This window comes from Brassica napus, chromosome A1, assembly GCF_020379485.1.
Source record: "Brassica napus cultivar Da-Ae chromosome A1, Da-Ae, whole genome shotgun sequence".
NCBI lineage: Eukaryota > Viridiplantae > Streptophyta > Magnoliopsida > Brassicales > Brassicaceae > Brassica > Brassica napus.
In genome coordinates, this window is record NC_063434.1 from 23937813 (window position 1) to 23960666 (window position 22854).

Genomic DNA, 22854 nt, shown 5'->3' on the forward strand with positions numbered 1-22854 from the left:
CTCTAAACCCTAAGTCTATATTAGTTAACCCTAGGGTAAAAATACATTTTACCTTTTAATAAAACTTATTTTGGTCATTTTCTTCATTGAAGACTATTTTTGTGACAAAAACTTAAAAAAAAAAACTATCTTGGGGATAGGGTTTCAAATTTTAAAAAATTAAAATTAAAATTAAAGTATTCAAAATAAAAATGACTATATGGGTCCTTTTTTTTCTTAAGTGCTATTTTTTTGTGACAAAAGCTTAAAAATTGCTATTTGATAGAATTGCCCTAAATATTATTATATAACAAGCAAAAATTTAAAATTTAATAGTTTATTCATTAGGTGTGTTTTAAATTATTTTAAACACATTAAAATCTGAAACATATTAATACATCTTTCGGTATCTCTTGCCAACTTTTTATAAACTTTTTTAATATAAATGATATAATATTGTTTTCTAAATGCTATTTTATTAATATATTGTATGATAGATAAAATAAGTCATATAAATCTATAATTGTAAAATACCAACTGTTACCCGTTCCACTATGCTATGAAATATTACAAATATTAGATAATTTAAAATATTTTATTTTATCAAGTAAATATATATTTATAAAAAAATTTACATCAAATTATAAAATTTTATTTTATCAAAATTATAAAATTTTATTTTAACAATTTTATTCATTATCCATGATTTGATATTTACCTTTATAATTAAAGTATATTGTAATATTATGGATTTTTGTTATTTGTATTTATATAAATTTTAATTTACTTTTATGATTTACAAATTATTTTAGAGATGAATTTATGTAAATATATGTATAATTTAATTTAATTTAACATTTAATAATACTATATATATATATAATGCTATGAATTTTATATTGTGTATATAAGTCAAAATTAAATTAACTTTAAATGTATTATATTTATTTAATAATTATTATGAAGCGATTACATTATCTAAATATTTAAAATTGAAAACAATATCAAAATGTTATTAGATTGTAATGTTAGAAAAAAATACGAAGTTATTTTATTTTATAAATATTTTATTTTAGAAATATCTAAATATATTTTTTAGTTATTTATTTAATAAATTTTAAATTTTATTTTTAATAATATCAATACTATAGTAAACACTATATAAATTTATTTAGTCTATTATAACAATTTGTTAATTTATAGACTTATTAATTAAATTTAACATTTCTGTTTTACATTTATATTATAAATATCTTTTAAATTTCTAAAATAAAAGTTTAATTTCACGATATTTTATAGTAGTTAGATTTGGCTTTAGATTTTGTCTGTTTATTAAACTATTGATATAATTCTAATTATCATAAGTATATCCTATAATATAAACTTATTTTAAATTTTGTTTGTTAAATAACATCAAAATATTGAAATAAAAAGAAAAATTAGAGATAAACTTTATTTTGATAAGAAATACAAACAATACGATGCTTTGTTTATGTTTACACAAACCTTATACAAATTTTATACATGGCAGTTATTAACTTATGATTTTAATGGAAAATTATATTATCTAAGACTTTTGAAAATTTTATATTATTATTTTAATCGAATTACATTATATTTTAATTGGTCCAACTTGAGACCATTTTTCAATTAATTTAGAGTCAATATTCAATTCTGGAGTGTATTCTTTTTTTTTTGAACAACTTTCTGGAGTGTATTCTATTTGGCATAATTTGAATGATTTAATTTTCCATGAAGTTTTAGATGATTATGGGTAGATTATATAAACTACTATTATTTTAGTGAAAAACATAATTAATTATAAAAGTATTGAAATTATATTTTATGTATTTAACTAAGATATCATTAACGTTTTAAAAAATAATTAAACATATTAATGTTTAAAATATTTCCTATAGCACTCAATTTGAAAATATATTTTAATTTTGTGTGGATGAAAAACTTGTTATTTTAATATAATTACTTCAAATTTTTTATTGAATAGATCTTATGATTTGCCTGCTTACAATTACTTTCTAGTATTATTAAATTTTCAATGAAAAATACATATATATATATATATATTATCATTTTTGGATTATAATTTCAAGAAATGTCATATTTCCATAAAGTTTATTAAATATTGATGCTCTAACTGGTAACCATGAAAACAATAACATGAATGAAGAGGAAAAGAATAAGTAGAAACAAAATAAAAAATGAAAAGAATATACTTTTGTTCTTTACCAATTTTCATAAAGTATGTTTTGTTCTATAGTTTCTTAAAATAAAAAGAATGGTAAGGAACTATATGTAACAATTATTCTTCACAAGTAGTGTAAATATTAAGGAATTGATAGGAATTTTTTGTTCCCAATAATTCCCTACGTCACCGGTCAAATCATGAATACAATAACATGCATTTTTTTTGATATATCCTATCGGATGAACATATCAGACTCAGGGAGAATGCAATTAGTGTTACAAAGTGGACTGGATATCACACTACGTGGCCCAAATTCGAATGTCTTTTGACTAATGTAAGATGTGAACCTATCTTCTATTACAGCTCACTATGTTAACCATTTGGACCGAAGACCAAACCTAGACTTACAAATCAGTGATAATTTAATTTTCAAAGAGAATCAAACCAATGACTGATGTGGATACACACCGACCATCAAGAAAGCTACACTATTGCTTGGTTTTTGGTTTATTGTGTGAATCAAGCATTTGGTTTATTCATATAAGAAATGTAAAAGACAATAAAGAAGCATCGTATATATTTAGGTAATGAATCAGGTAATTAACAAATTATCTAGACAGCATTAACGTGAAAACAACTCATAATTGATGAACATATATGACCGAACCAGTTCCACTTAAACCGAATTGGTTTAGTTTTCATCATGTCCACCAATAACTGCATCATCTGGAATGTAATTTTTCCAAAACCAATGTTGCTTCCAAACTCTTCCCATCTCTTCAATGGGAACACCTCTGGTCTCCGGAAACAAAAAGTAGATGAAGATGGTCATGATGGCAACCATGCCTGCGAAGAAGTAGAAGAGACCAAACTTCATGTGACAAAGCATTGTCAAGAAGAATTGACCGATGAGGAAAGTGAAGAACATGTTGACTGAGACGTTGATGGCTTGTCCCGCTGGTCTGATTTCCAATGGACAGATTTCACTGGGTACTAACCAACCCAATGGACCCCATGACCATGCAAATCCAGCAACGTACACACATATGAAAACAAGAATCCAGTCTGCTGTTGCTGGTGTCAAGGTTCCAGTTCCCGTGGTTCCGAATTTTAAACCGATAAATGAACCAACAAGAATCTGAAAAGATAAACAAAACATGCATCAATCATATATGTTACTTTGTTTAGGTAAAAGAAAGAAAGAAATATATATACACCCTAATAAATTACATATTATTTTCAAAAAATTATGGTTCTTTTTACAGTTTCCATGTTCAGGTTGTAATGATTTTTAAAAAGAAAAAGTAATTTAATCATCTAAATATTCAAGAAATTATTCTGGTCCTTTATAAACATTTAATAAATTGTCATTGTTTTTATGAAAAATACACTTTCCATATATCTAAAATATTTCTAGTCCCCTAAATGTCGGAACCGGCTATATTTATGATTGTTGTGCATGCAAATGGATGTTTTAGTGATTAGAGTGGAAAAGTTAATGCAAACACAAATAAAGATAGAAAGAATTGAAGTCTATGTAAAAATGATTGGTACCTGACATATGAACATTTGAATGCCACCTTCAAGGAAAAGAAACCTTCTTCCAAATCTATCAACCGAGTATAGGGAGACAAAGGTCGCGAGCACGTTAACTACACCGGTTATTACAGCCGACATAAGAGCAGCATCATCTCCAAAACCAAGAGTCTTGAAGAGCACAGGAGCGTAGAACATAATGACATTAATTCCAGTAATCTGCTGGAAAAAGGGAATGGCCGAGCAGAAGACTAAAGCTGGTCTGTATTTGCTCTGCCTGATGTTTTTCCATGGATGTTCTACCTCTTTAGCAGCTTCACATGCATCGCGTATATCTTGAAACTCATGGTCAACGTTTTCTGTTCCTCGTACTTTCTTCAACATTTGTTTTGCTTCCTCGTATTTTCCTCTCTCAAGCATTGAGTTTGGTGTATCGGGCAAAAAGAATGATCCGATCACCATAAGAATTGCTGGAACAGCTGCTAAACCTAAAGAAACCCTCCACCCATTTTTAGCCATATTAGATGTTCCATAGTTGATCAGATTCGCCACCAAGATTCCAGACGTAATAGCCACCTGGAAACAAATGTTTAGCGCTCCTCTTATCTTTGCTGGAGCCATTTCTGAGAGGTAAACCGGAGTAGACTGAAAAGAAAAACAATTATTATTGAGAATCAGCCTAGACAATATACATACATGATTTTATTTTTGTGGTCACAAAGTTCCGGACCATTGGTCTATATAGTGTTGCATGAGGCATATCACATATTTAGATGATATACAACAAATTAAGACCTAACCTGATTAGCAAATCCCACACCTACACCGAGCAAAAGTCTCCCGATGATGAGCATTGTGACATTAATGGCAAAGGCGTTGATTAGTGCACCGGTGAGGAAAGCAAGTCCACCGGTAAACATGGAAACCTTTCGTCCATACTTCCTAGTAACAACCGAAGCCACAAAGGAAGCTACCAAAGCTGCTAAGTAGAGAGAAGAAGTAAACAATTGGAGCTTTTGGTCATCAAATTTGCAGTAAGCCGTCTCGTGCTTTGCCTTTACCCTCTGCTTCTCTAATTGTGGGAAGAACTTGCTAAGAAACTCATCCATTGATGTCACACCTCCTGAGATTCCAAGGTCATAACCAAAGAGGAGACCTCCCATGGCCGCAACCATACATGTTATGACAACGAAAACTGTGACTCCTCCTTCATAATCTCTTCCACCACTTCCTCCTTCTGACACAAAAGCTCCTCCTGCCATTTTGTTTTTGCTTTTGTGCTTAGAAGGAAGGAAGGAAGGAATGTTGTGGCTTAATTTGAAATTGGGATTCACTTTGTGATCCTTTAAATAGATAATGTAATGACACTATAATTAGGGGTTGTATTACATGCATTGTGTAATAAATTTTGATCTTATCTTTGTTTGGCTTATAGATTAGGAGAAGTAGCTTGTTAGTAACAAGAGTTGGTTAACGTTAGACACCAAGTTTCATGCAGAATCTTTACTGTATTTGACTGTTTGTTATACCGTTTTTAGACCTATTTATCTTTCCATTTGTATAAAAATTATGAGTTTTCCAGCGCAGAAACAATAAATTTTAATAAAATATATTTTATTTTAAAAAAGTTAATTTGAATTTGGACATAGTTATATTTATATTTCAACTTTGAACAGTTTGAAAAAAATAATAAACCTATTTTTGTATTCATATATCTTTTGTTTTGGTTTAACTACTTCAATTTTATTTTATTTAAATTTTAGTAAAGTTAGAATTATATTTTATAAAAAAAATTATTTATATTATATTATATTAAATTTAACTAATATATGTTTTTAATATATCTATTACCACTTACTATATATGTATATATATTCTAATAATTGTTTTGTTGGTTTTAGTTAAAATATGTCAAACTGAGAAAAACAATTTGTTAATTAATCTAATGAACCGATAAATTTAAATAAAATTTTAATCATTTACCAATCAAAAAAGCATTCGATTAGTGTTGCTTTAGTTCTGTATTTGTTAATGCACATTTACAATTAATTTTGGTAAAAGGTATATTTATACAAAATATGATATATAAGTTCTTGTAAATATTATATTCGTAACTGTATTTACTATTTAGTTTATTTTTTTAATATAATTATTTTAATAGTGATATATGAGTTATTAGTTTTAATATATATTAGTAGTCTTGTCAAAAATAAATACTTATATATAAAATTAGCATTAATGATGATGTAGAAGTTAATAGTTATTACCATATTAAAAAAAACAAAAATATATAAGACTTTACAAGAAAAATTGTACATGTCACAATGAGATTAGTGTCCTGTTACATTTTTCCAAAGCTATGTCATCATTATTTCTTAAAGTGATTGTAATGGTGACACATGTAGAAATCATTAGGTAAATAATGTTTAGGAGATACTATAAGACAGTATATATTCATAATAATCATGAAAAATATAATACCTATTTATAAAGTTTTTAATACCTATCTATCTTCTTTTTTCGTTAAATAGCTTTCAAAATTTAAAGTGATAAAAATAAATTTCATTAAATGGTTAAATAACAATTATATCCTCATTTTATAATTTTAATTAATTATTTATCAAATAATAAAATAAATAAACAAATATTAAATAATTTCAAATGATAAAATCAAAAATAGTTTTTTTTCAAATTTATTTTCTTTTTCCAAATCTGTTTTTGTATTTTATTTAAATTCTCTTTTCAGAAATTTTTGTTTTTAGTTCTTTTTTTAAAAAGTATTTTTTTTGGGAAAATCTATTTCTTACAAAAATTTAGAAAGATCTTTCTGATTTTGCAGAACTAATAATTTCTAATTCATGAATGTCTTCGAAAATATGTAGATAGACTTATTGATAGTGGTTTTAAAACCGGACTGACCCAATGGTTGGACCCGGTTCGACCCTGAACCGGTCACGTACCTGGATTGGGTCTAATAATATGTTTAACCATGAACCGATTACGTAACCTGATTGGATTTTTGAGTTATTGAATTTATAAAACCGTTAAAACTATCAAAATCCATAAATCAACTATATGAAAAAAAAATTATATTTATTATATTTAATGTTAAAACTTAATTATATTTTAATTATATCTCATATTTAGTAGCATTGCTTTAAAATCTATATACTAGAAAAATATTAAACCAACTTATTGAGCCAGATTTGACAAGGTCGAACCATATTGAACTGTGATCAAAATAATATCCGGTTAAGCTTCTGGTCTGGTTTTAAAAGCACTTTTTATTGAATAAAACTTGTATATATATTTAGAAATGTTTCCTAAATGTGTATGTTATCTTCCTAAATTTGATGTATATGCATATTTACAAAAATATTATTTAATATTTCATTTTAAGAAACAAAAGAAAATGATTATAAATATGTATAATATCTTTATAAAATTTAGATATCAAATATATGAAGGCAATTCGAAAACATTAGCAAGATGTTATACATATAATTCAAGTTGAGTAATGTATTCTTAAAGGACTTACTATATATACATTTAAATATATATATTTTAAATACATATTTGTAAAAGTTTTCCTAAATATTATACTTATTTATCAATATCTTATTAAATCTTAGAAATATAATCTACTTATTCAGGAATGCATTCATAAAGTTAAATTCAGAAAGATATCATACACATTCAAGAAGGTATTCATAAATTCTTTATTAACAAAAATCGTTTCCAACAAAATTTCAAAAACAAATTGAAAAGAAATTATTAAAAAAATGTATTCATTTCAATTTTTTATTAATTATTTATTAATTATTTATTAAATATTTTTATTTGTATATCTGTAAAGTGTGGATGTATAATTATTATTTACCTCTTTAATGCAACCTATTTTGATTATTTTGATCTTTGGAAACTCTTTTTGTGATAAAAGTTTTTATTGCTATTATATGGTATTTATCTAAATATATTTTGAGATAAACATATATTATTTTAATATTTAACTTTTTAAAATTATAATAATATTATTTGATAAGTGAGTTTTCTACGTGTTGGCGATCACGCTAACTCTTACGATGATTATTTAATGAGGTTCCCTTAATTAATTTTTAATATTATATCTAATTGACTTTATTAAAATTTATTTAATAATTAAGGTCAGTTAGAATTTTAATATTGTTTTCTATAATTTTCCTAATAACATATATAATAAAAATAATATATTTATAAAATAAATAATGAAAAATATATTTACAAAAGGAAAAAAAATTTTTTAGGAAATTGTTTTTTTTTTAAATATGAGTATTAAAATATATTATATTTATAATGTGATTTCAAAAAAATAAGTATACAAAAAACAAGATATCTTTGATGAATTAAAATATTTATTATTATAATTATTGAGATGATTTAGTCATTTTTACTTCAATTTGTTTTGTTATTTTTTTATGGAGATTTATATATAACTTTTATCAAACTACATAAATAAAAAATTTAAAATTTAAATCAAATATAATATACCACCAAAAATTAATTAATGCTTTATTGTTTTTGATTTATAATTTTCTTATATATGTGTACAACTTAATAGACTTATAATAATAATATATAAACCAATATGATTTTTATGTTTAAACTATTTACAATATTTTCAACTTCAGTTTATACATAAAAAATATAAAATTATTTTAAAATTTACAAAAATATATTTTAATTATGAGTTAATTGGTGTTTGTATCCCTATCAAACATCTATATTGGCAAAATATCCATGTCTTCTGGTTAATAATTTCAAGACCCTAATACCCCTAGACTCTACTCTGTACAGCTGAAACCGTTGTCAGTCTCGTGGACGTGAAGCGATTATTAACTGTAATAGAAACGAGTTTATACATTGATGGTGTCCGTTTGATAAGACATAATCATATAATTTACGTTGTTCCTGCCTTATGTTCTCTAAACTGCTACTGATTAACAATTTTCAAATTATGAGTTAAATTAAATTTTGAAAAGATTATGGATATTTTAAATTTGATTAATAATTTTCAAATTATAAGTTTAATTAAATTTTGGGAAGATTATGAATATTTTTTCGAAGTAAGTAAGATGTTATAAAATATTTGTTACTAATTTCTACTTAATTTGGTTTGTCGAATTATACATTGTTTCATACATGGTTTGTTACTTAATAAATTGGTAGATACATAATTTGCGAGGTGATACATTTTTTGATAAATTGTTTGTTATCTGATAAATTATTTTGTTACATGATACATAGACTTGTTGTTATCTGATAAAATATTTGTTACCTGCTACATAGACTTGTTGTTATCTGATAAAATATTTGTTACCTGGTATATGTTATGTTACCTCATACATAATTTGGTATAAAAAAATTAATAGATGGTTTGTTACTTGGTACATGTAATGGTAGCTGATATATAATTTGTTCTTCGGTACATGTTGTGTTAAATCATATATAACACTATATCTTAGCGGTTACAAATTACATTAGCTGAAACTTTTATGTGTTGTCGTTATTGTTAGACAGTTTGGAAGATCCCCAAATATATTATATTTCATATGCTTGTAGTTTTTATAAAGTGAGACTCATAAAGTGAATGTGAAATATAAGAGGAAAGTGAATGTGAAAGAATAGGAGGAAAGATAATGTAAGAAGAAAAAAATGTAAGAATGTGTAAGAGGAAAGAGAGTGTAAGAATGTGTAAGAATGTGTAAGAGGAAAGAGAGTGTGAAAAGGGTAATTTTGGAAATCTAAGGTAAGAAATGTAAAGCAATCTACACATATGTCAAATCTTGTGTAGATTGCTAATTTTGACACCATTTATGTATATTGAGCTAATTCTCTCTTTAATTATTTGTAAATATTTTTATTTATTCATACATAAGCTTTCAAAATTTTATCGGTTATATTCGTTTATGAAACTTTGTATTTATCATCACTCTAGTTTTTTATATCTTTCTACAAATATACATCAAATTATACCAAAAAACAATTACAAAAATATAGTTTACATATTTAAGATGAAGAACTCAACTAATGCAATGAATAAAAATAATCAATTTTTTCTGAACTAAAATCAATATATTATACTTCAATCTGAAGAAATATATGATTTCAATATAACCCACAAAATGAGTAGCCGGAACAATCAGAATTTTTATACACAAAATAAAAAATTAATTAAAGATAAGAAAATATTATTATTTATAATTATATTTTATTTATTTTTATACATATAAATTATGGAATGGCTCAAACTTATATAACTGAAATTGAAATATTAAAAACCGTTACAATTAAGGTCATTTGTAAAATGAATATATATATATATATATATATATATATATATATATATCTATACAATAATTTTATAATATTATGTATATGTTTATTTTTGTAATTTTAAATGGATCAATAGTTTAGTTTATTTTTATTTGATTCTCAAAACAACATATATCAACTTGTACTTAATCTTACTGAAATATATAAACAAATCCAAAACAAAAACCAGTAAGCTATGAAATTAGCGGTTTAGGGCCTATGGATTATTGTTGTGGACTTAGAGTTTATGATTCCTGATTTACGGTTAGAGTTTTATAATTTTATTTCTAGGGTTATGGTATATTGCTAAGAGTTTAGGATTTAAAGTTTATGATTTTATATCACCAGTCATTTGATAATAATCTGGCTATTAAAGTATATTTACTTTGAAATGTTATATTCTAACCTCTACATATTATATTGAAAAAATGATTGCTGATTACGTGAAGTATTGGTCATCACATGGCTAACCATGCAAACTAAACAAATGTATACTTAGCTACACGAAGTATATATTATGCATGGCAACATCCCTCAACTTTATGATGTTATGTAGTTAGCATCACGAGTTTAATTTCATATCCAAAAAATGATGTGTATGTTAGAGACCGTTTAAATCTCTCGTTACATCAACGAAAATGTGACGTACCTGATGGTAATTTACCTAATTAGATTTTGACCCGTGTTTTAAAATCGTAAAAATATTTTTAACAAAATCTAATTTACAAAATCAAAATGTTTTATAAATTTTGATAAGTAGTGTTTTAACATTTTTATTTTAGTGTATTTGAAAACAAAATAATTATATTATTTTTATTTATGTTAGATATAAAGTTATATAAGATATTATTTAATTTAGTTTTTTTTTTTAATTATTTTAATCTGTTTTGGTATGAATTTTTAATAAAATTTCTGTAATTCATTTGATTAATTGTGTGATATATACTTATTTGATAAAAAATACAATAAAACTTCTTTGATGTCAATTTATTGACTCTAAGAATTTATTTGTTTAATATGAAATTATTAAGCTAATGAATTATTTTATATAATTTTTCATAAACAGAAATTCCATTCATTTAAACTAAGTAAACCTTTCATATTAGATTCTTATTATTTGATTATTTTTATTCTTAAAAGTATATAATTAATAATTATATACGCAAGATTATGTTTGGTATAAGTTGAAATCAAATAAGTTTTAAACAAATAAAATTTTTGAGTTAGTAAATTGACAGCAAATAAGTTTTATAATTAAAAAAAAAAATTCAAAGAATTATATATCACACAATTAATCAAACAAATTACAATTTTTTTAGTAAAACTTCATAACAAAACAGATTAAAATAATTAAAGAAAAAACAAAACAGAGTAATAAAAATAAAAATAATAGAATTATATAGTTTTAAAAGACACTAAAATAAAATTGTTAAAACATTACTTATTAAAAGTTCATAACAAAACAGATTAATATAAATAAAAGTAATACAGTTATATAGTTTTAAAGCTAAAATAAAAATGTTAAAACACTACTTATCATGTTAAAACATATTGATTTTGTAAATTAGATTTTGTTAAAAATATTCTTACGCTTTTAAAATGTGGGTCAAAATCTAATTTTAGTTAAATTATAGTCGGATCGGTCATATTTTAGTTGTGGAAACAAGATATTTAAACGATCTCTAACATCCACATAAATTTTTGGATAAATGAAATTAAACTCGTGATGTTAACTACATAACATAATAAAGTTGAGGGATCTTGTCATGCATAACATATACTCGTGTGGCTAGGCATATATTAATTTAGTTTGCATGGTTAGCCATGTGGTGACCAATACTTCATGTAGCTAGCAATCATTTTTCCTATTATATTAGTCGGATATATAACTGCATAATTATCCTGTTTGAGTTTATGGTTTAGGGATTATTTCTTTGGGTTTAGGATTCATGATAGTGTTTGAGTTTATGCTTTCTTAATTATGTTTATGGTCTAGGGTTTACTGAATATTCTGTTAGGGTCTAGAGCTTAGGGCTTAGATTTATCTTTTATGGAATACTGTTTAGGGTATATTTAATAGGATTTTGATTTGTGGTTTCATTTTTAGTAATCAAGTTCGAGGAATCCTAAACCATAAACATATAGAGTGTGATTGGGAAAAACGAGCGTAGAGAAAATGAGAGTAAAATTAGTGGAAGAAATGATATAATAAAAGAGTGTAACGCTGCGTTTAGCTCTGAGGGTGATTTTGTGGAGATTAGGGTTTTGGGTTCTAAACTTCACCAAGTTACCGTTCCGGCGCCGCCATGCCGCCTCCGCCGGAGGTCGTGCCTGTCACGGATCCACCACTAGCTGTCCTGTCTCAAGATTCACAAAAGCAAGCTCCGTTAATGCGTTCCTGGGTAAAAGTTGCCCAACAAAATCAAAAAAGTTTAACAAAGTATGAAGTTCAGATAACGATGGAAGATGGAATTGGATCTGTGGAGATCCCAGCAGAAGTGTTTAAGGATCCTCAACCCTTATGGGAGGATTTCTTGATAGGAAAATTCCTGGACAAAGCACCACATATTGGGAAAGTCCATGCCATCGTCAACAAGATTTGGGCTTCCGACAAGTCACAAATGGTGGAGGTTTATGAGATAAACTCTACAACTATGAAGTTCAGAATCCTCGACTCTGCAATGAGAGGTAGGGTTTTGCGAAGAGGTATGTGGAATTTAGCGGAGGTGCCGGTTGTCATGACTGAGTGGAAGCCATTCGTGGAGGAGGAAGAATTTCAAAGTTGTGTTCCCATGTGGGTTCATCTCAAAAACGTTCCCATGAACATGTTCTCATGGAAAGGTCTTAGCTTCATCACTAGCCCGATAGGAGTTCCAGCCAAACTTCATCCTGACACTGCTTTATGCAAAGACTTTAAGGTGGCAAAAGTATTTGTTAAAGTAGATCTTACAAAGGATCTTCCGCGCTCGATGAATTTCAAATTTCAGGGGAAGGATACTTTAACAGACTTCACATACCCATGGCTGCCTACTAAATGTCCAACATGTGGAAAGTGGGGACACTCGGAAAAGACCTGCTCAAAGCAGAAAGAGAAGGAGAAGGAGGAAGTAAGAACAGGAGAAGAATCTGTACCTAAACAATCTGAACAGAACAATTCTATGGTTTTGGAGGATGGAGAAAACCAAGAACTGCAGAAATCTCAGACAGAGAACTCTGAGGAATTACAGAATGTGGAAGTTATGGAGGTTAGCATCTCTAATGAGAGAGAGAAGGTTGATGATCAGATAGAGACCTGGTCTACACCAGTCAAAGTGAGTAGAACTCCGGAGAAGGCGAAAGAGCGTGAATTTGATCAGGATTCTATTCTTTCAAGCTCACGTTTCGCAGTTTTAAGCTCAGAAGTTGATGAGGAAGAAGGAAAGATACCGCAACATGAAAACATCACAGATGAGGCTCCTCCGCAGGTTCCCATCAAAAAGAAGCAGGAAGAACTAGTCAAAGCAACGGTTACTAGACCGTCTTTGCCGCGAATTTCAAAAGACAACCATAGAATCCTTTCAAGCTCAAATGCTCCAAAGACTACTGACTGCGGTCAAAGTATTTTGGACAAAAAGTCGACCAAGAAATAACTGATGTCGGGTTTCTATTGGAACATCCGGGGTTTCAATAAAAAGAAAAAGCATACTGTCGTAAGAGAATGGATCCAAAGAGGAGGTATGAAGTTTGGATGTCTAATAGAAACTCGAGTGAAGGAAAACAGAGCGGAGATGATTGTGGATTCTGTTTTCCGTAATTGGTCTACTATATCAAACTATGAGAACCATCGACTGGGTAGAATATGGGTTGTATGGAGTCCTGAGGTAAGAGTTACCCCTTGCTTCAAGACAAATCAAGTTATTACTTGTTCAGTGCTACTGGAGGGCATGGAAGAAGAGTTTCTCTGCTCTTTCGTCTACGCTTCTAACAGTGCTGAGGATAGGAAAGTGCTATGGAATGATCTCAAAGATCACCAGAACTCGCCTATGTTTAAAGATAAACCATGGATTGTGCTTGGTGATTTTAATGAGATTTTGAAGTTGGATGAACATTCGGGTCTCACTTCCCCGTCTGTTACTACTGGTATGCGTGAGTTTCAGGATGTGTGTCTCCATTGCTCTCTCATTGATATGAAAGCTCATGGTCCTCATTTAACTTGGAGCAACAAGCGCAAGGATGATTTGATCAGGAAAAAGCTTGATCGAACATTGGTGAATGACGTGTGGCTCACGAAATTCCCAACCACCTATTGTGTTTTCGAGGCTGGCGGGTGCTCTGATCATCTACGGTGTAGATTCCAGATCCAGCCAACACCTCTGAAGCCAAGACGTCCTTTCAAACTCACAAACGCGGTTGCAGAGGCTCCAGGCTTTCTCCCTTTGCTGAAAAGCTTTTGGAGTAACACAGCCCCTCTATATAATTCGACCTCTTCCTTGTTTAGATTATCGAAGAAGCTAAAGGAACTGAAGCCTGCACTTCGACAACTTAGTAAAGACAGTATTGGAGACATTACATAGAGAACAAGAGAGGCTTTTGATAAACTCTGTCTCTGTCAGACAAGAGTGATGATCAGTCCTACCTTTGTGGCGTTGGAAGAAGAAGCACGAGCCCATGATAAATGGCAGACGCTCTCGACCATTGAGGAAAAGGTCCTAAGCCAAAGGGCCAAGATGCATTGGTTAAATATTGGAGATGGTAATAATACAAGTTTCCACAACTCTATCAAGATCAGAGCAGCGAAAAACTCAATTCGCGAGATACAGAAGGAGGATGGCACTTCTGTCTCAACTCAGGAGGAGATAAAGACTGAGGCAGTTAATTATTTTCAGGGATTTTTGGCTAAACAAGTCGAGGGTCAGCAGGGTTTGGAGGTGGATGAGTTGAAAACACTTCTGAATTTTCAATGTGCGGAGGCGGACAAAGAGCTACTGCTTCATGATGTCTCTGCCACTGAAATCAAACATGTATTATTTGCCATGCCCAATAACAAATCTCCAGGTCCTGATGGTTTTACCGGTGAATTCTTCAAAGCTGCTTGGGACATTGTGGGAGATGACTTTGTTATTGCGTTACAATCCTTTTTCAAGACTGGTTTCTTGCCCAAAGGGATTAACTCTACAATTCTGGCCTTGATCCCGAAGAAAGAAAACTCACAAACTATGAAAGACTTTCGTCCTATATCATGCTGCAATGTCATATACAAAGTCATATCCAAGATCTTAGCTAACCGGTTGAAGATCATTCTCCCAAAATTTATTTCTCCAAACCAGTCAGTCTTCGTTAAGGACAAACTGTTAATGGAAAATGTTCTCTTGGCGTCTGAATTAGTCAAAAGCTATCACAAGAATACGGTCTCAGCAAGATGTGCTCTTAAGATCGACATATCCAAAGCTTTTGACACTGTCCAATGGCCTTTTTTACTCTCTGCTCTCACGGCTCTCGGCTTTCCTACTGCATACATTGTTTGGATTGAGAAATGCATCTCTCTTGCCTCCTTCTCAGTTCAAATCAATGGTGAACTAGCAGGGTATTTCAACAGCAAAAGGGGTCTTCGTCAAGGATGTGCTCTATCTCCCTATTTATTTGTGATATGCATGGAGGTGCTCTCAAAAATGCTTGATCGTGCAGATGTTCAGAAGAAGTTTGGATACCATCCATACTGCCAAGACCTAAACCTCACACACCTAAGCTTTGCAGATGATTTGCTTATCTTTTCCGATGGGAGGAAAAGGTCAGTAGACGGCATCCTTGATATATTTAAAAGCTTTGCAGAGGCTTCAGGCCTGCACATCAGTTTGAAAAGACTACCCTCTATCTGGCAGGCTTCAATGATACAGAGAAGCAAGAGTTACTCAGCCATTATAATTTATCTCACGGAGATCTTCCGGTCAGTTACCTTGGATTACCGCTGTTGACCAAGCAAATGACTGCGCAAGACTACGCACCGCTCATAGAGAAAATTAGAGCAAGAATAAGCTCATGGACAGCGAGATTTCTCTCCTTCGCAGGGAGACTTCAGTTGATAGCTTCAGTAATACACAGTCTCACTAACTTTTGGATATCTGCGTTTAGACTACCCAAGAAATGTATCCATGAGATAGACAGTCTCTGCGCTGCTTTCTTATGGTCTGGTCCGGTGTTAAACACAAAGAAAGCAAAGGTCTCATGGAAGGATTGTTGCAAGCCTAAGGATGAGGGAGGACTGGGCCTGCGACCAATCAAAGAAGCAAATGATGTCTCTTGTTTGAAGCTAGTTTGGAGAATTGTGTCATCTAAGTCATCACTGTGGGTTAGATGGATAAACATATACTTGATTAGGAAGAACTCCTTCTGGTCGGTTAGAGAAAGTAGCTCATTGGGATCATGGATGTGGAAGAAAATTTTGAAGTATAGAGATGTGGCAAAGGATTTCTTAAAGGTGGAGGTCAACAATGGTACATCAACGTCATTTTGGTTCGATCATTGGTCTTCCTTGGGCAGACTATGTGATATCACAAATGGCAGGGGAGTATTAAATATGGGCATTAAAATCAATGACACAGTGGAGAAGGCTCTGCGTCATCATCGCAGAAGAAGACACCGAGAAAATAGCTTTAACGTCATTGAAGATGAGATAACAGCCCTGCGACTGCGTGGCCTGAACCAAAATGAGGACTTGCGCTTGTGGAAAACAGGGGAAAACAACTACAAAACATACTTCAGCTCAAAGGAAACATGGAAGCTCATCCGTGTTGAGCAAGCAAAGGTTGACTGGTGCAAAGGTATTTGGTTCCCGTTCAATACACCTCGATTCTCCTTTATTGCTTGGATTGCAGTTCAGAACAAACTCCCCACGGGTGATAGAATCTTAAACTGGAACACGACTGCGACTACGGGCTGTTGCCTATGTCTGGATCCGCTTGAAACTCGTAATCACCTTTTTTATAAGTGCAAGTTCTCAGAAGAAATTTGGAAGAACCTCACTATCAAGCTACGACTGATGCATTATACAAACGAATGGGAAACGATCATCCGGGCTCTAACAGACCAGACAAGCAATGCGACACGGTTATTCCTATTCAGATACGTCTTCCAAGCTACATTGTCTGCTATCTGGAAGGAGCGGAATGGCAGAAGACATGGAGAAAGTCATAATACCCATGCAACCTTGATCAAGAGTGTGGACAAGGCAGTGAGAAACCGAATATCCAGTCTGCGTCTTAAGGGAGTGTGCAAGTATACTAAAGCCATGGAAACATGGTTTTCAACAAGATAAACTTTGAGATTTTCTTTCAGCTTATATAAAAACTCTCAATTTCTGTTGCATCCATTGTAAAAAGGATTTTTCTTGAATAAATTTAACATTCATTCAAAAAAAAAAAAGATATAATAAAAATTAAGGCTAGCGCAACAACCGGAATTGAGAAACATATATGCCCAAACCAATATCGCTTAAAACGAATTGGTTTAGTTTTCATCATTTCCACCAATAACTGCATCATCTGGAATGTAATTTTTCCAGAACCAATGTTGCTTCCAAACTTTTCCCATCTCTTCAATGGGAACACCTCTGGTCTCCGGAAACAAAAAGTAGATGAAGATGGTCATGATGGCAACCATGCCTGCGAAGAAGTAGAAGAGACCAAACTTCATGTGACAAAGCATTGTCAAGAAGAATTGACCGATGAGGAAAGTGAAGAACATGTTGACTGAGACGTTGATGGCTTGTCCCGCTGGTCTGATTTCCAATGGACAGATCTCACTGGGTACTAACCAACCCAATGGACCCCATGACCATGCAAATCCAGCAACGTACACACATATGAAAACAAGAATCCAGTCTGCTGTTGCTGGTGTCAAGGTTCCAGTTCCCGTGGTTCCGAATTTTAAACCGATAAATGAACCAACAAGAATCTGAAAAGATAAACAAAACATGCATCAATCATATATGTGACTTTGTTTAGGAAAAAGAAAGAAAGATATATATATACACCCTAATAAATTACATATTATTTTCAAGAAATTATGGTTCTTTTTAGTTTCCATGTTCAGGTTGTAATGAATTTTTAAAAGAAAAAAGTAATTTAATCATCTAAATATTCAAGAAATTATTCTGGTCCTTTAAAAACATGTGTTGTTAAATTGTCATTGTTTTTTATGAAAAATACACTTTCCATATATCTAAAATATTTCTAGTCCCCTAAATGTCGGAACCGGCTATATTTATGATTGTTGTGCATGCAAACGGATGTTTTAGTGATTAGAGTGGAAAAGCTAATGCAAACACAAATAAAGATAGAAAGAATTGAAGGCTATGTAAAAATGATTTGTACCTGACATATGAACATTTGAATGCCACCTTCAAGGAAAAGAAACCTTCTTCCAAATCTATCAACCGAGTATAGGGAGACAAAGGTCGCGAGCACGTTAACTACACCGGTTATTACAGCCGACATAAGAGCAGCATCATCTCCAAAACCAAGAGTCTTGAAGAGAACAGGAGCGTAGAACATAATGACATTAATTCCAGTAATCTGCTGGAAAAAGGGAATGGCCGAGCAGAAGACTAAAGCTGGTCTGTATTTGCTCTGCCTGATGTTTTTCCATGGATGTTCTACCTTTTTAGCAGCTTCACATGCATCGCGTATATCTTGAAACTCATGGTCAACGTTTTCTGTTCCTCGTACTTTCTTCAACATTTGTTTTGCTTCCTCGTATTTTCCTCTCTCAAGCATTGAGTTTGGTGTATCGGGCAAAAAGAATGATCCGATCACCATAAGAATTGCTGGAACAGCTGCTAAACCTAAAGAAACCCTCCACCCATTTTTAGCCATATTAGATGTTCCATAGTTGATCAGATTCGCCACCAAGATTCCAGACGTAATAGCCACCTGGAAACAAATGTTTAGCGCTCCTCTTATCTTTGCTGGAGCCATTTCCGAGAGGTAAACTGGAGTAGACTGAAAAGAAAAACAATTATTATTGAGAATCAGCCTAGACAATATACATACATGATTTTATTTTTGTGGTCACAAAGTTCCGGACCATTGGTCTATATAGTGTTGCATGAGGCATATCACATATTTAGATGATATACAACAAATTAAGACCTAACCTGATTAGCAAATCCCACACCTACACCGAGCAAAAGTCTACCGATGATGAGCATTGTGACATTAATGGCAAAGGCGTTGATTAGTGCACCGGTTAGGAAAGCAAGTCCACCGGTAAACATGGAAACCTTTCGTCCATACTTCCTAGTAACAACCGAAGCCACAAAGGAAGCTACCAAAGCTGCTAAGTAGAGAGAAGAAGTAAACAATTGGAGCTTTTGGTCATCAAATTTGCAGTAAGCCGTCTCGTGCTTCGCCTTTACCCTCTGCTTCTCTAATTGTGGGAAGAACTTGCTAAGAAACTCATCCATTGATGTCACACCTCCTGAGATTCCAAGGTCATAACCAAAGAGGAGACCTCCCATGGCCGCAACCATACATGTTATGACAACGAAAACTGTGACTCCTCCTTCATAATCTCTTCCACCACTTCCTCCTTCTGACACAAAAGCTCCTCCTGCCATTTTTGTTTTTGCTTTTGTGCTTGGAAGGAAGGGAGGAATATTGTGGCTTGATTTGAAAATGGGATTCACTTTGTGATCCGATCCTTTAAATAGATAATATAATGACACTATAATTAGGGGTTGGATTACGTGTATTGTGTAATAAATTTTCATCTTATCTTTGTTTGGCTTTCGATTAGGAGAAGTAGTTTTGTTAGTAACAAGAGTTGGTTAACGTTAGACACCAAGTTTTATGCAGAGTTTTTACCGTATTTGACTGTTTGTTATACAGTTTTCTTTCCTAGACCTTATTTATCTTTTCACTTGTAGAAAAATATAAGACAGTATATATTCAGAACGATCATGAAAAGTAGAATCGTGGCATTTAGTCATTTACAAATTTTCTCGTTGTGCTAGCTACTTAATAGTCTTTTTTTTTTAATTTTTATACGTTAAATAGCTTTCAAAAGTTAAAGTGATAAAAATAGATCTCACTAAATGGTTAAATGGGTTTTGAAAATATGACTCAAAAATTATATATTAAATAAAATATTAATAAATTCAAAATGATAAAATCAAAGATAATTTTTTTGAATTATGTTTCTCAAAATCTATTTTTCAAATTTTCTTTAAATTTTCTTTTCATAATTTTTCTTTTTAATTCTTTTTTGTTTTCAAAATTGTTTTTGGGGAAAAGATATTTCTTAAAAAAACCTTTAGAAAGATCTTTCTGAACGTATATGATATCTTTTTGAATGTTTAAAAAAATCATAATTCATGAATGTCTTCATATAAATATGTAAATAGACTTATTGAATAAAACTTGTATATATATTTAGAAATTTTTCCTAAATGTGTATGTTATCTTCCGAAATTTGATGTATATGCATGCATATCTAGAAAAATATTATTTATCATTTTAAAAAACTTACGAAAATTCTTATAAATATATATAATATCTTTATATAATATAGATATTAAATATAGAAAGGCCTTTCAAAAACTTTAGCAAGAATGCAAGATATTATACATATTTAAGAATATCTGACTAAATATACATATAATTCAAATTCAGTAATGTATTCATAAAGGTCTTACTATATATAATTTAAATGTATTTTAAATGGAGTCAATTGGCTCAATATACCTAACTTGAATCAAAATTAGGAAACTACATTTACAGCTGGAAACTCACATTTGCTGTAGCAAAAAATACCTAAAGTGACCATTTTATCTTTTTTGATTGGACATAAAAGAGAGAGGAGTGAAAGCTTCTTCTTCGTCATTTATCTTTTTCGACGTAAGATTTCTTCTCATTTTATTCATTGATGTTGATAGCTTCAACTTCTGATGTTCTCTGGTGTGGAAAAGCAGTCATTTGAGAATCCCATTTTACCAAGACGGAGTTACTGAGATTTTTTGTCTCCCACCATTGACGGCTTGTAGCTTCCTGCAACATAACTTTGAAGCTAATCCTCTCACCAACACAGCTGAGGAAGACTCGTATCTCATGCATCCAGCTGGTAAAGAATCACAAGAGTGGAAGAAAAATCCCTAATTTCAAGTCATTGTTCCTTTCTTCAACTTCTGTGTCGACTGCTAAAGATTTCTGTAAATTACTAATATGTTAACCTAAAAAGTTGAACGCTACATTTTATGTAACGTGTTATATGAGTTGTTAGTGGGCAACTTATTAATATATCAATTTGTATTAGCATACTATATGCTTTATTAGCGAGCTATATTTACATGTAAAGAGTAAAAGCATCATTAGCATACATAGAAGTAAATACTCAGATCAATCTAATATGTTTCCTACCATCTAAAACATAATGTTAAACGCAAAATAATAGTTTATATATAACTAGGGGTATTCCGGCGCTACGCGCCGGGTTTCGACGTTGTTTTCTCTTTTGAATTCAATTAGTTTCATTTTTCATCTGTTAGTTGTTATCCAGTCGAGTTAGAATTAGTAGTTCTTGCCAATTAAGAATTAAGGGTCGTGACTAATAATAGATTTTATGAGTACATGTTAGTGAAAATGCAAAAACAAAAATTAACTTATGGGGGAAATGTATTTTTTTGGTTTACGTATGTATAAAGAATTTTATTTATTTTTTGAATTTTATGGGTTTATCCTAAACGGAAAGTTGATGGTAGGAGGTGCATGACGGAGTAATAATTAATTTCAAAAGTAAAGCAAACAATAAATTAAAGATTTTTAAATATTCATGATAGAAAAAATGTAAAATCAGCTTTGTCTTTAAAAATCAAAGTAAGCAATGACATTTTTTTTAATCTATGAACAATGTAATCGACAAATTTCTCAACTCTTATGAAGTAGTAACAATTCTTGCATAGATGATTTATGTTTTGGAGGTCGCAACTTCTTGGGGGTTTGAGTCTAGCCATATTCTTTAGATATACGTCCTCCAGCTGAATAGGAAGACACTGAGTGTTTTTTTAATTTTTCTCCAGCAACGATCGGATGTAGGTAGTGTGCATTCCCAGTCTAGGGTATCTAGGAACTTTTTTTTCTTCTTGATTTTTCATGTGCACAAAAGTAATAAACCACAAAGATAATTTGCATTTGCAGAATTGCGTAGGTGATTGAGTGCCTCGTCTGATCTTTAATACCAAAACGACAAAAAATGCAATTGTTCTCCGAACGAAAAAGTAAGGAAACTCAGTTACTATTGTTTGGTTCAATTTAATGACGATAGACTTACAATTATTTTAGAGTGACCAGTAGTTAGTCAACTGTTTTTTGGCATTATTAATCTTTCTATTCATTTGACAACCATATCTACCGGCTTAAATGTAAGAATGTTACAAAGAGACCATAAAACTTACTGGCCCAAATATTTAAGGATGTTCTTCTTCTATTGAGGAAAATGTAATATGATATAGGAATAGAAAATGTAATATGATATAGGATTAGTGATGTGCAAGTGCAATGAGTATGCCAGAAAGTATGTTAAGAAAAACATGATATTAGCCTTTTATAAATAGCCTTTCGTTAAGTGTGAGTAGCTCGATCGGTATATGTTCTCAAAATTTGATCATCTTCTCGTAATGAAAATCATGTCTCAACCTTTCCGTCACTCTTCAAAGTTGAAAACTATGTCTTTATTAACTGATCTTGATTCAAATTACATGAAAGAAAAGCAGAGTAGACACAATAGTGGACCTTACTGGATCTAAACCAAAC

At 30.7% G+C, this 22854-nt stretch overlaps 2 protein-coding genes across 2 annotated transcripts; both read right to left on the minus strand.

Moving 5' to 3' along the window:
• Positions 1 to 1084: 1084 nt before the first annotated feature.
• LOC106379628 (sugar transport protein 10) lies at positions 1085 to 5327 on the minus strand. Its single transcript, XM_013819540.2, has 3 exons — positions 4522 to 5327; positions 3740 to 4366; positions 1085 to 3323 (listed from the first exon to the last, which is right to left on the minus strand). Exons 1-3 carry the CDS (start codon positions 4981 to 4983, stop codon positions 2877 to 2879), a joined length of 1536 nt encoding a protein of 511 aa, XP_013674994.2. The 5' UTR covers positions 4984 to 5327; the 3' UTR covers positions 1085 to 2876.
• Positions 5328 to 17398: 12071 nt separating this feature from the next.
• Positions 17399 to 20221, minus strand: LOC106379648 (sugar transport protein 10). Its single transcript, XM_013819558.2, has 3 exons — positions 19203 to 20221; positions 18421 to 19047; positions 17399 to 18001 (listed from the first exon to the last, which is right to left on the minus strand). The coding sequence occupies exons 1-3, from the start codon at positions 19815 to 19817 to the stop codon at positions 17555 to 17557; spliced, it is 1689 nt and encodes a 562-aa protein (XP_013675012.2). The 5' UTR covers positions 19818 to 20221; the 3' UTR covers positions 17399 to 17554.
• Between the last annotated feature and the right edge of the window lie 2633 nt (positions 20222 to 22854).